The following is a 14510-nucleotide window of genomic DNA, read 5'->3' on the forward strand; positions in this document are numbered from 1 at the left end:
ATTACATTTTTTAAATAAAAATGTGTCAAGTGCATTTTGTAATAAATTTCTCAAATTGTAATAACTTCCTACATAATGTGAAAAAATTTACTACACAATGAGTTGACGTAGTTTATTACAAAATGCGTCAGTTTATTACATAATGCGGCTTTATTACAAGATGACGTGACATTCTTATTTCATTTTGAACTTTTATTACATAATGGGAATTTATTACATAATGCGGCTCAACAGACCTTTTTTTACAGTCAAAAAGGTAGAACCAGTATATGACACATAAACCAGACTGATCTCATGAAATCACAATGTATGTCACGACAGTTCTTATGGCATTTGGCGTAAGCATTTTCATCCTTTTGCGTGTTATTCAACGCCATTTGATTCGAATTTACACCAAGTTCTCCGGTTTACATATCCATAACTGCTTACCCTAATCGCTAATGGCGTGGTGTTTGACGCGGCTTGAACATACATACATGGCTTATAATACAGATAACACGCCAATTAAAAGTGGCGGGTATATTTACGCAATTCACGATATCACATTGCATAAACTTCAAAACGATAGGGACATCTGCTGGATAGGAAATGTCACCATTACAAATTAAATATGGGTAAAAGTGAGAAAATTCAACTCTTTTTATTTCGATTTCTATATTACACCAACCAATATAACATGAGAAAATCCCCCGCAAAATAATTTCACATTAGCACAGACTTTACATTTATGTATGCCAAGTAGATTCGTTGATATTTTTTCTAGCAAGTGAACAATAATACAACATATAAATCCAACAATGAGAATAAATACTGTGCAGCATCTGATTTTTTTTTTTGTCTTTTAGTACATTATGTCTACAATGCTTTGTCAAAACACAAGTCAGCAAAAGTCATTATACCTGATTAAAATAATGTTATCGAAATCACGCTTTTGACTCAAAAATCCCTCTATTACAACTTCACTATATTTATTTCAGTCATTTGTTGTGTGTTGTTTTAGAAAAAACAACCAAATACCCAACAAAACTGTTATTTAAGGATCAGATTAATTTTTATCGACATGAAACCCGATACAAAATTTTAAGAAAGACAATCACAAACTCCGACGGATGCGATGCCAAAAGAGCATCATCTCTGGACTGCGCTCTTGTCGTACACAGTTGAGGGAGTGTCTGCTTTTGTTGACGCTTCCAAAACATGGCTTTAACCAGAAGGTTCATCTGCGTAAACATGATGGCCACGGGAAATTGAGACAAAGTTTGTCATGTTTGTGCTGGGGGATTAAAGCTGTTATTCTCAGTCCACAGAGTATTTTGTGAGTGTTACTGGCGTCTTTCTTAGCTGATCGTCCTATACGGCCGTTGAAAATAAATAAAATATTCTCTCTAAATGTCAGTCTCTTTCAGGCCGTAACATTCAGCCAGGTCGTAGAACTGATAAGTGCTCTGCTCACAGCTGTTGAAAATGCCCATAGAAACTGTATCTACGATATCAATCCGGCCCACTCCAGTTGCGGGACCTTTTCCTGTACCTCCTTTGATTTTATTTGACAGATTGTTCACTTTTTCCTTGAGCTGGAAGGAGGACTTTTGTAGAGGCGGCAGCAGACTCCACCTCTTCAAACTAAGCGAGTGCCCTTTTCCTCTGTGCAACAAAGAGCTGCCGAAGGCTTCGTGCACAGCATACCCAGGTTTATAGTCTCCCCTCTGTTCCCTTGTCATTCCTTTGACAGCTGTCCTCCACCTCTGGCCGTAGAAGCGCCGCAGAACCCTCCGCCTCTGATGGCACTGACACCTGAGGAGCCGAGTGAAAGCCCTCTGGAACTCTTTGCTGGAGCAGGGGTAAATCATGGGGTTGATACAGCTGTTGAAGTAGCCCAGCCAAAAGACCACCTTGAACACAGTCTCAGACGGTTTCAATGCAGGAAAGAAGGAACCTGCAGGGACACAAATCCAACAGGAACGCTTGTTAGTAATAGATTCATGCTACACGTACAGGGTGGGGAAGCAAAATTTACAATGAACAACACTATTATCCATACCTTTTCACAAACTTTTGCCCATATGAGTAATCAGGAAAGCAAACGTCAAAGAGTGTGTGATTTGCTGAATGCACTCGTCACACTAAAGGAGATTTCAAAAATAGTTGGAGTGTCCATAAAGACTGTTTATAATGGAAAGAAGAGAATGACTATGAGCAAAACTATTACGAGAAAGTCTGGAAGATACTATTAAAGAAGAATGGGAGAAGTTGTCACTCGAATATTTGAGGAACACTTGCGCAAGTTTCAGGAAGCGTGTGAAGGCAGTTATTGAGAAAGAAGGAGGACACATAGAATAAAAACATTTTCTATTATGGAAATTTTCTTGTGGCAAATAAATTCTCATGACTTTCAATAAACTAATTGGTCATACACTGTCTTTCAATCCCTGCCTCAAAATATTGTAAATTTTGCTTCCCCACCCTGTACAGTATGGTGGTTTATACGCCTGTTGTTTTCACAGAAAACATGCGAGTAATTACCTCGGCCAAGTGTAACGGCAGAGGTTATGTTTTCATCAGGGTTTGTCTGTTTGTTTGTTTGTCTGTTAGCAAGATAGCTCAAAAAGTTATGGAAGGATTTTCAGGAAATTTTCAGGAAATGTTGATACTGGCACAAGGAACAAATGATTACATTTTGGTGGTGATTGGGTGGGGCGGGGGGTGGATTTTTTGTTTGTTCGGCTGTCTGTTAGCAAGATAACTCAAAAACTTAAGGACAGATTTGGATGAAATTTTCAGGAAATGTTGATACTGGCACAAGGAACAAATGATTACATTTTGGGGAGGGGGAGGGGACTGATCTGCCTTGGCGGAGGTCTGCGCTCTTTGAGTGCTTTTCTAGTTCTAAATAAAATAGTCGAATAATCACTGTTAATAATCTCATGACAGGCTTTTTTGGAATGTTAGAAAGAATTACAAATGTTTTTCAGACAGGCCTGAATCTGCATCTAAACAGTGTTATGCTACATATATGCGTTGTTTTAGTCCTGTGAGAGCTGGTTATTCACAGTAGTATGTCTGTAATGATTTATTGTGCAGCCGTAGCTGGGCGTATTAATAGGAACGGAGCCGGTTCTGACGTTTTTTGGGATATATTAATGAGACAGATATTTACAGAACAGACTTCAACCAGTGGGCACAGTCCTTCTGCTTTTGCATGACTGTAGTAGATAATGATTAGCTCTTTCTAGTCCTGAGAGATTATTGAGTCATTTCTAGGGTGAATTGTATTGCAATGAAATAAAATATTATGATTATTAACCTACCACACAAGATGAGGAAATCTGACTGATATCTTTCATTAATTTTATCAGCAGGGGCAAAAAAAAAAAAAAGCCATAACTTGAAAATGGATGTGTGACGATCTCCCAACACTTCTGAACTGGACACATGTTGTGAATGAAATGTATGACATGGAAAGGCTGACCCTCTCATTAAGACTCACTACTGACAAATGTAAAAAAAAAAAAAAAAAAAAAATATTGGGGAAAAATGGGATGTTTATGTTAATCAAAGAAATCACTGAACCTGTGTAATCTTAAACCTATATATGTTTATTTTGACTTTTTTGCCTAATTTGTCCTGAACCTGTCTGTATTTTATTTATCTAAAAGTTGAACCTAGATGCTCTATAACTGTTGTGGTCTGTTTTTTGTTTATTTGTTTGTTCTGTATACTGTAAAATTTGCATATAAAAATAAAATATAAAAAAAATAAGAGGTAAAATCTTATTTGTTTTATATATCAGATACTCAATTACGAGTAGAATAAGAAGAAATAGTACACACCAGGACATCAGTTTGGACCACTTTACACATGACACCTAATACAAGTTATAAGGGGTTTGCACAGAAAAGAATAACAACCTTGAAGTTCAACATTTGGTCCATTCAGGGTGTATACTTTAGCTTATTTGTTTACTTAACCCTTTCATGTATACAGGTCACTACATTGGACAGCTATTCTACAGCTGTTCTCTTGTATATTCTTGGATTTTGTTGTTTTTTTTTTTGTTTTTTTTTTGTTTTTTTGTTTTTTTTGTTTTAAACACATATCTGTATTAAAGTTTTAAGACACTAGATATCTTTTCTGACAGGAATTGGTAACATTATGTAAATCTCTCCTGAGCATAAATCCCCAGAATCACAAGCCTTCCCCATAGTTTTCACATAATTTATCAGTAAATACATGTTTCTGTGCATCAAAAATTAAATGTGTGGTGTCCAGCTGAGTGGACATTTTTGCAACTTCATGAAAAATAGGTTCAAAAGAATTTATTTATTTTTCATAACTATTTTTTTATGTATTTTTTTTTTTAAATTTAATTTAATTTTAATTTATTTTTCAGAAGAAAATTTTCAATCACGTTATTTATTTCATGGCTAAAGAAGAACAAAAACACTCAGGAAAAAATTTTGATTATGGTTTTCATAATTTGTGCATGAAAGGGTTAAACATTGCCTTCCACATTGTGTCAGGATGATTGACAATCTCACCGTGGACAACGTTAATTTCCCCTTATCAGCTTCCTTTAGGATTACAGAATATTCAACAACCTCTGTTTTTTTTTCTATAACATGAACTATTTCCAGCCACTGCTTACAAGGGATAAAACAGAGCAGGGAAATGAAGACATGGAAGTAGTGAAGAGGCCAGTTTTTACAGCATCACTGCTTTGATGCTAGTGCCTGTGATAGTCATACTGTTATTCATAAAATGTGTCCTTTTCCTCTTGGTTTATAGATGCTCCTGTCTCCTTAGGTGTGAATTTAACTCAGCTTTGACCCTGGACAAAGGCAGGACGTCATGAGATTGTACAGTTTGACAAAGACTAGTAAAAGGGCATAATGGCAGAATAATATGAATAATATATACTGCTGTTGATAAGTATTGGTGCATTCATTTTCACCTTTAACATTGTAATAACTGTATATACTGTCAGGTGTCACCATCTATAATAATATATCTGTTGATCGTATTAATAACACTGGTCAACAACAAATTTATTGTTTAAGTTTTTTTGAGCTGATTTAGGATAATTTTGGTGTGCTGAATCCAAAAATCACATTCATTTTGCTCAGTCAGGTCAACTTTCTGAACTATGCTACATATTGGCTTTTTAACATTTTTGCTTACATTTATGGGCATTTTCACATCATATGATACAAAATTCTTTCATATTTCTTGCAATAAATGAGTTCTGAAGATTTTACTTTTGCCAATTTATGATTAATGTTTTTTTTTAATATTACAGGTGAATGAAATGGCTTCGACTAGAAGATCTTGCAAAAATAAGCCTGACGTATTCTGCTACAGTTTGTAACACTTAGTAAATACATCCTGTTAGAAAATAATTTTTTTTCTCTTAAAACCTATTTTGGGTGAGAACTATATAAAAAAATCAACTGATAAAGTCACAAAAATGTAATCAATTTTGTGAGAAGATCAAATTTTTCAAAATCAAATTAGCAAAAAAAACCCTGCCCTGATTGAGAAAAACAGATGTCATTTTTGGGTTTAGCGGTGCAAAATGGTCCTAATTCAGTTGAAAAAACCTAGACAACTTGCAAAAAACATTTTTTTGTAACCCAGTGTAATTAGAACCTGCAATCTGAAAGTAACTAAAATAACTTGCAATAAATGGAACAAAAGATAATATTTTGTGGCCCAGAAGAAGCAGAAAATGGGAAATACAAGTACTTTAAATATCTACTTGTTGTTGTTTTTTTTTACAGTAAATTTAACCCATACAAACCTAAACAGCCACCGGTGACCAAACTATCTACTCATCGAAACTGTCTAATACCTGTTGATCCACTAATCCTATCAATACATGTAAATAATTAGTGTAAAATACAGTTATTCATCTTTTCATGCTCATCAGATATGACCCATTTGGATGTCCAGAGGCTTCGTAGTTACCGTGGAAACAACGTCATCTTCTACAACACTGACTCACCAGTAAAACCCATGGAGTTTGATAAATGACAGTGGATGGACACACTTGTTTTTTACAGTCAGTTAACAATATCTTTGCTGAAAAAGTCACTTTTTCCTCAGTTTTCTCTGTTTTGACATAATTCACTTTGAATTTACTCTGAGTTTTCATGAACATCCATATGATCTGTGAATTGAATACAGGAAAATACATGATTGACACCAAAAAATGCCAAATAAAGAGGATAATATTTTTTTTAAAAATGGTGATAAATCAGTTAAGAAAGGTAGAAATAGAGGGGAAAAATCATTTGGGAACTGCCTCAAAAGTAACACTGGGTCTTTATGAGTTAATTAGTTAATTCTACAACTGAACAGATGATACATGTCACTGTGTTAACATCAACTTTGAACTTGACGTGTCCAACAGTCCATTTTGAGTCACATCAACTGTGGGAATGTTTTAAAAAAAAATGCATATATGTGGTTTTTCAGATCAATATTTTCATGCTACTAACAGTACACTGCATTTACTAAAAAGAGTCGAATTTCTTAGACAAATACAAGGTTTATATTACATTACACTGCTGACCATAACATTGGAATATTTTTGTTTTCAGACACATTCCTCTTTTTATTCACATCAGTAATCATCTCTGACCTGCACCAATGATTATATACTTACATTTTATCTATCAAGAACAAATCACATTGCCATAATCATCTAATGCGAAGAGATAAAACATATTTTATTCCAACTTTATGGGGAACAGTGTATTTGTGTTATGTTTCTTTCTATTGGATGTATTTATTTTGCATTTTTTTCCTCTCTATATAAAAGATAATCTGTATATTAGGGCTTTCCTAACAAGACAGGGTTAGATGTTAGGATAATTAAAGTGACGTCTTCCTCTGATTCTTTGGTTTCGTCCTTTCTTCTGACAACCACAACCCTTTGACGACAGGCAGCAGTTTTCATTTCCTGAGAGGACTTTAACCCTTTCATGCACGAATTATTAGAACCTTAATCAAATTTTTTTCCTGAGTGTTTTTATTCCTCTTTAGCCATGAAAAAACACAATGCGATTGAAAATTTTCTTCTGAAAAATAAATAAAAAAATAAAATAAAAATAATTTTAAAAAATAAAATAAATAATAATAATAACAAAAAAAAATTCTTATTTTTCATGAAGTTGCAAAAATGTCCACTCAGCTGGACACCACATGTTTAATTTTTGATGCACAGAAACATGTATTTACTGATAAATTGTGTGAAAACTATGGGGAGGGCTTGTGATTCTGGGGGTTTATGCTCAGGGGAGATCTACATAATGTTACCAATTCATGCCAGAAAAGATATGTAGTGTCTTAAAACTTTAATAAAGATATGTGTAAAAATAAAAAACAAACAAACAAAAAAGAAAAGATCAACAAAATCCATGACTATACAAGAGAACAGCTGTAGAATAGCTGTCCACTGGAGTGACCACTATGCATGAAAGGGTTAAAATGACTGGGATTTCACATCCTTACTGACTTCACACTGATTAACATCCTGGCATAAATCATAACATTAAGCAACAAATGAATGCTGTGACTACACCCTGCAGCCAATACAGGAGTCTTGGGACCTGTTTAATTTCTCTGACAACATTTTATGACAGGTCTTTTGTATAAGCATGTTGTGTCCTCCAGTTACAGAGCTTAGGGAAAACTCTTCCTGTCTTATATTCCTTCATTTTCAGCATCCCTACCCATGGGCCTGTTTTCAATATTTCTTAGTAATAGGACTTTGCGGTTTAATTGTATTGATCCAGAAAAAGAGTCGAACTGCACTGCAGCAAGTCTGAAAGTAGAGGATTTCACAAGCGTAGATGACCAGACCTTGATATATTTCAGTTTTATTAAGCTTTATCAGACAGACTGGTGCTGCAGACACAGATGACAAAGGTGTTAGTGGTGGTTTTATGTTCTTTATCATGCAAATTAGAGAACTCAACCATTAAAAATAGTCATAAATTTGAAACTACTCAAGATATTATCGGACACATTTCTCTAAGATAATTATTCCATTTGGCTGAGTTCCTGTTCTTTGGCTCTGTTGAGTGTAGTGCAACATTTATCTATGTACACTGAAAAAAAAAAAAAAGATTCTTTGAGTTTACTTGATTTTATTGTGGACATCAGAATGAGGAGATCTGGCATTGTATTTTCACTTTGTTTTGTATGAACTAGTGCATATAAAGTGAATACATTTAATTCAAATCAGAATGCTTGAAAGAATCATGATAATGCAACACATATTTTACCCTCATATAAATTTATGACATAGTATGATAGTATTTAAATCATGTCCAGGGTAATATTTGGGCTCCCTTCTCCCACTTCCACTATATTTTTTTTTTTTCTGGTCTCTTACTGAGACTTTTTCTGCATAAACTTGTCCTTTCCCCTCTCATTGACTGATGAAGTGAATAGCACTATATGGCATGACTAATTTCCATTTCTTGCACCTTCCACTTGCAAGGTCTGCCCTTAAAAGTGATTCTCTGGATTCAAAAGTGCTTCTAGAGAGAGCTCTGAGTGCTACACCTAATAAAATCTCGGCCATTTATTCCTAATGGCTTTTACAATCAGTGACATCAATACATGCAAAATGAAAATTCATGAACCCACCATCACTCTGTGTGTGTGTGTGTGTGTGTGTGTGTGTGTGTTTGAGTTCCACCATATATACATTTGCGTTATTGCTTTGACTTTTAGAATAGCATTCATGTCTTTCATGGTGTTGTATAATGCATCTGCAGTGACCACTTGAACTGGATGAAACCCCTTGGTGTCAGCGTGTCATCACTTGAAAAGGCTCTTTGTTAATCAGCTAAAGCCAGGCTCTGCCTCAGGATAATGGTGTGTATTTGAGAGCTCAGTACAGAAGAATGTAAGTCTGTTGTGTGAAAGACAAAAAACATGATATTACCTGAAATAAATAAATAAATAAATAAATAAATAAATAATTAAAATTAAAATTAAAATTAAAATTAATTAAATAAATAAATAAAGGCTGCTTTTGGTGCTTTAACCTTTCTGACCAACACAGTTGTGCGTAATGTGTAAAAACTACATTCTGTTGAATTTTTGGTGTGCAAGTGATTTTTTAACTCTTTCATGCATGAATTATGAGAACCTTAATCAAGATTTTGTTTTTTTTCCTGAGTGTTTTTTTTTTCTTTAGGCATTAAAAAACAATGTGATTGAAAAAAAAAATTATGAACCTAATTTTCATGGATTTGCAAAAATGTCCACTCAGCTGGACACCATACATTTATTTATTTATTTTTTTTGTAACTTGTATTTTATTAGCTTTAAAAGCACAAAAAAAAAAAAAAAAAAACCCACAACAACATAAATAAATAAGTCTGGGTAGCACAGTCTTATCAATTATTTTGCTTATATAATGTCCATTTTTTCCACTTTTGTTCATTTGAGGTTCTTGTAGTCTCAATCTGTGTGTTAGTTTTTCCATTAGAAATATGTCCTCGATCATAGTTATCCATTGATCCTTTGATGGTTCGTTCATCTTCCCCCAATTCCTTGTTATACACTTTTTTGCAGCTATCAACATCACCTTTACCAAATATTTATCGTATTCACGTATAGTGTCATCACCAAAGTTGCATAAATAAAGAATTTCAGGTTTCTTTGGAACTGTGTATCCTAATACTTGACATACATACATTTAATTTTTGATGCAAAGAAACATGTATTTACAAATATACTGTGTGAAAACTATGAAATAAGAACATTTTTAATGCTAATAATCTGATGTTTTCTCACATTTTAACATACTCTAATATTAATCATTACTCACTTCATGGCGATAATATGCACACAAAAAAAAAAATTGTCGTTAATTACAGTCTAATGAAAATAACAAGCAATTGATTTCCACTCAGACATGTTAGTGCAGATCAGGTTTATCAAGAACAGCAAAGTTACACTAATGGTATCAATTACAGTGTATGGGATGGTGCATGAGTGTCAAATGTGTTGGCTGATGTGGAGCTAAAACTACAAAATCCATGCATTTACAAGAGAACAGCTTTGAATAGCTGTCCACTGTAGTGACCACTACGCACGAAAGGCTTAAACTAGCCTTTGCCATTTTTATATATTTATGAGGTGTATTTACATATAGTGTTAATGTAGTGAAGTGAGGTCCTCTGAAATTCTACTTCAGATGCAAAAGTTACTCCCTGTGACACAAATACCTTAATCAGATTAACTTTACAGTTTAACCCTTTCATGCATAGTGGTCACTACAGTGGACAGTTATTCTACAGCTGTTCTCTTGTATATTCATGGATTTTGTTGTTTTTTTGTTGCATATTATCTGAGTGAGTAATAACTAGTATTATAGTATGTTAAAATGTGAGAAAACATCAGATTAGCTGCATTAAAAATGTTTTTATTTCATAGTTTTCACATAGTTTCTTTACTCCAAAAATTCAATTTTTAATCTTTTCTGTCGTTTGTACATATAACTTGTGCTGCTACTCATTCTCTTTGTATGCTGCCTCTTGGCCAGGTCATTATTGTAAATGAGCATCAGTTATCAATTAACTTACCTGATTAGATAAAGGTTAAATTAAAAAAAAAAAAAAGGAAAATGCATGGTGTCCAGCTGAGTGGACATTTTTTATAACTCCATAAAAAGTTGGTTCATAAAAAAAAAAAATTCAATCACATTGTTTTTTTTTTGTTTTGTTTTTTTTCATGCGTAAAGAGGAATAAAAAAACACTCAGGAAAAAAAACAAACATCTTGATTAACCCTTTCATGCATAGTGGTCACTACAGTGGACAGTTATCGTACAGCTGTTCTCTTATCGTATTTTCAAGGATTTGGTTGTTTTAGTTCCATATCAGCCAACACAGTGGAAGCTTATGCATCATCTCATACACTGTAATTCATCCCATTACTGTAACTTTGCTGTTCTTGATAAACCTGACCTGTAGTAACATGTTTAAACGTAAATCAGGCGGTTGTCATTGTTGTTACACTGTCATTAACATTTTTTTATTTTTTTTTCATATAATCTCCATACAGTGAGTATGTTAAAATGTGACAAAACATCAGATTAACAACATTTAAGAAACTATTTCATGGTTTTCACACAGTGTATCAGTAAATACACGTTTCTTTGCTTCAAAAATTAACCCTTCATGCACATTGGTCACCATAGTAGACAGCTATTCTACAGCTGTTCTCTTGTATATTCATGGATTTTGTTGTTCTTTTCATTGTTTTTTTGTTTGTTTTGTTTTACACATATCTTTATTAAGGTTTTAAGATACTACATATCTTTTCTGGCATGAACTGGTAACATTATGTAGATCTCCTCTGAGCATAAACCCCCAGAATCACAAGCCCTCCCCATAGTTTTCACACAATTTATCAGTAAATACATGTTTCTGTGCATCAAAAATTAAACGTGTGGTGTCCAGCTGAGTGGACATTTTTGCAACTTCATGAAAAATAGGTTCATAAGAAATTTTTTTTTCATTATTATTATTTTTTTAATGTTTTTTTTAAAATTATTTTTATTTCATTCTTTAATTTATTTATTTTTCAGAAGAAATTTTTCAATCACCTTGTTTTTCTCATGCCTAAAGAGGAATAAAAACACTCAGGAAAACATTTTGATTAACCCTTTCATGCATAGTGGTCACTACAGTGGACAGCTATTCAACAGCTGTTCTCTTGTTTATTTACGGTTTTTGTGTTTTTAGCTCCACATTAGCCAACATATTGGACACTCATGCATCATCCCATACACTGCAATTGACAACATTACTGTAATTTTGCTGTTCTAGGTAAACCTGATCTAACATGTTTGAGTGTAAATCAATTGCTTATTAGACTGTAATTAACAACAAAAATGTGTTGTTGTTGTTGTTGTTGTTGTTGTTGTTGTTGTTGTTTGCATATTATTTCTATGAAGTGAGCAACGACTAGTATTAGAGTATGTTAATGTGTGGTAAAACATCAGATTAGCAGCATTAAAATGTTTTTATTTCATTGTTTTCACACAGTATGTCTGTAAATACATGTCCGTTTGCTTCAAAAATTAACTGCATGGTGTCCAGCTTTTTTTTTTTTTTTTTTTTTTTCATTTTTGCATTATTTTTTTTTATTTTTGCAACTCCATGGAAAATTGCTTCATAAAAAAATGTCAGTCCCATTTTTTTAATGCTTAAAGAGGAATAAAATCACTCAAGAAAAAAATCTTGATTAAGGTTCTCATAATTCGTGCATGAAAGGGTTAAGTGGAGATAATGTATGTTACAATATTACAATGCAAATATTTCAGTGGTGATTGTTTTTTTGTTTTGTTTTTTTAACCATGCAGCATATATACATGATTAATATTTTTTGGTGAAATTCCAAAAGATCAACAGGACAGACTTGTTTTTTTTTTTTTTTTTTTGTTATTAAACCACACATACCTATCGGCAGGAAGAAGAAAAAGGGCAGCCAGCAGAGGATGAACATCCCCACCACAATAGCCAAGGTTTAGCAGCTTTTTTCTCCCTGGAAAACTTCATCAGTCGGACTGAGAGCGAACTTCTGAACGGGTGGTTTTTGCTGCTTTTGGAGCTGCTCGGACGCGCGTCTTCCAACACGCTGCGACAGTGTATCCGGAGCACCACTTCCATGGACTTATTTCTTTCTCTTTTGACACCCGCTTCCAGACTTTTAGTAGTCCTGCGGGCAACCACATAGACCCTAAAATACATAAACAGAATAACCATGAGCGGGAGGTAGAAGGAGAAGAGGGAGGAGAAGAGCGCGTAACCGGGCTCTTCTGTGATCCTGCAGATCCTCTCATCCATTGGCGGAGGTTCCTTCCATCCCAGGAGCGGTCCCACGGAGATCACAGTGGATGAGACCCACACTAAGACTAAAATAGCGACTGCCTTCCTCTCTGTCATGATGCTGGGGTATTTCAGACAGTACTTCACCCCTATGTAACGGTCGATGGAGATGATGCAGAGGCTGAGGATGGATGCGGTGCAGCAGAGGACATCCACAGCTGCCCAGATGTTACAGAACACCCTCCCGAACACCCAGCATCCCAGAACCTCCAAGGATGCAGAGAAAGGCAGCACAATAATACTGAGCAGCAGATCAGCCATGGCTAAGTTGACAATGAAGAAGTTTGTGACAGTCTGTAAATGTCTATTACACACCACAGACAGGATGACCAGAATGTTCCCAACAATTGCCACCAAAATAAAAACGGACAGAAATACCCCAACCCCGATGACCTGAGGGTCCAAAGTGAGGTTGGTGCATGTTGTTGTTGTTGTTGTTGTGGTGGTGGTGGTGTTGTCATTTGGAGATATTTGATCCGCTGCAGATCCATTGAAAGCATCAGTAAAATAAATCCCATTGTCGCTTTCGTTCCTCAAAGTGAGGTTTGTCATTTTCAAACGCCATAAAGAGAACTTTAAAGGAAGTTTCTTAAAGAGAGCGATGCTGGCAGTTTGTCTATTAATGCAACGACAGGGAAAAAAAAAAAAAAAAAAAAAAAAAAAAAGAAGAAGAAGAAGAAGACGTTCTCGCTCCTTGCAGGATGAAAAAATAAGCGAGATCAAAAATCAAAACAATAAAAATTACAATCTAAATACAGGAGTGTCTATGTAAGGTTAGGAGAGAAATATGCGTCCAAGTCATTGAAAAAAAAAAACAAACAAACAAAAAAAACAAAAGGAGTTAAGGTTCTGGAGAAAATACAAAAGAATTAAGATAGAATTACAGCGACTGAAAAAAACAAAAGTCAAATATTGAATGCAGATTTTATTGCCATGCATTCCTTCCATGCGCTGGTTTCCACTAGTGGCATCCTGTGTATCACATCCCCACTCCCACAGTCAGAGCTGCTACAGCAGGTCTGAACCCACAGCTCCACCCACAGCTCACATTCTACTGTTGCGTTCAGCCTCCACCAGAGAGCGTCAGTTGAAATCAGGTCACGAACGGCTGTCACACACACACACACACACACGCACACACACACACACACACACACACACACACACACACACACACACACACACACACACACACACACACACACACTAAGGTTATAATAGTTTTGGATTTTTAATTATAGTTTAGTTTCATTTAGTTTTGACTTTTTTCTCTCTCATTCACTTAATTTGAATTGGTTTTTAGAGCAGGTTTGCTAATTTTTATTAGTTTTCATTTTTTTCTAAATGAAAAAGTATTAATTTCAGTTTTGGTGTATCTTTTATCAGCCAGTAGGGGGGTCAGAGCGCAACAGTCTTTGACCGTGACTACATGGCTTGACTGATCTCCTGTAATGGATGAAAGATTCTTTATTTTTGAAATATTTTTCTTGTAATGTGAATCATTTTTCTTCAGTAAATAGTTCAAACTTTCAAAGAAGTCTTGCGTCATTGACTCTAGCTCAAGAACTGGCCACAAAACCGAGTTTTAAGAAACTGC

The 14510-nt window shown here is 34.6% G+C and overlaps 1 protein-coding gene across 1 annotated transcript; it reads right to left on the reverse strand.

The window, feature by feature from the left end:
* Positions 1-625: 625 nt before the first annotated feature.
* On the reverse strand, positions 626-13908 carry adra1d (adrenoceptor alpha 1D). The gene is given in 3 exon segments (XM_030149533.1): positions 626-1936; positions 12485-12553; positions 12556-13908. Coding segments are annotated over 3 exon segments (1530 nt in total). The 5' UTR covers positions 13466-13908; the 3' UTR covers positions 626-1385.
* Between the last annotated feature and the right edge of the window lie 602 nt (positions 13909-14510).

The sequence above is a fragment of the Sphaeramia orbicularis genome, chromosome 1, assembly GCF_902148855.1.
Source record: "Sphaeramia orbicularis chromosome 1, fSphaOr1.1, whole genome shotgun sequence".
Taxonomy (NCBI): Eukaryota; Metazoa; Chordata; class Actinopteri; order Kurtiformes; family Apogonidae; genus Sphaeramia; species Sphaeramia orbicularis.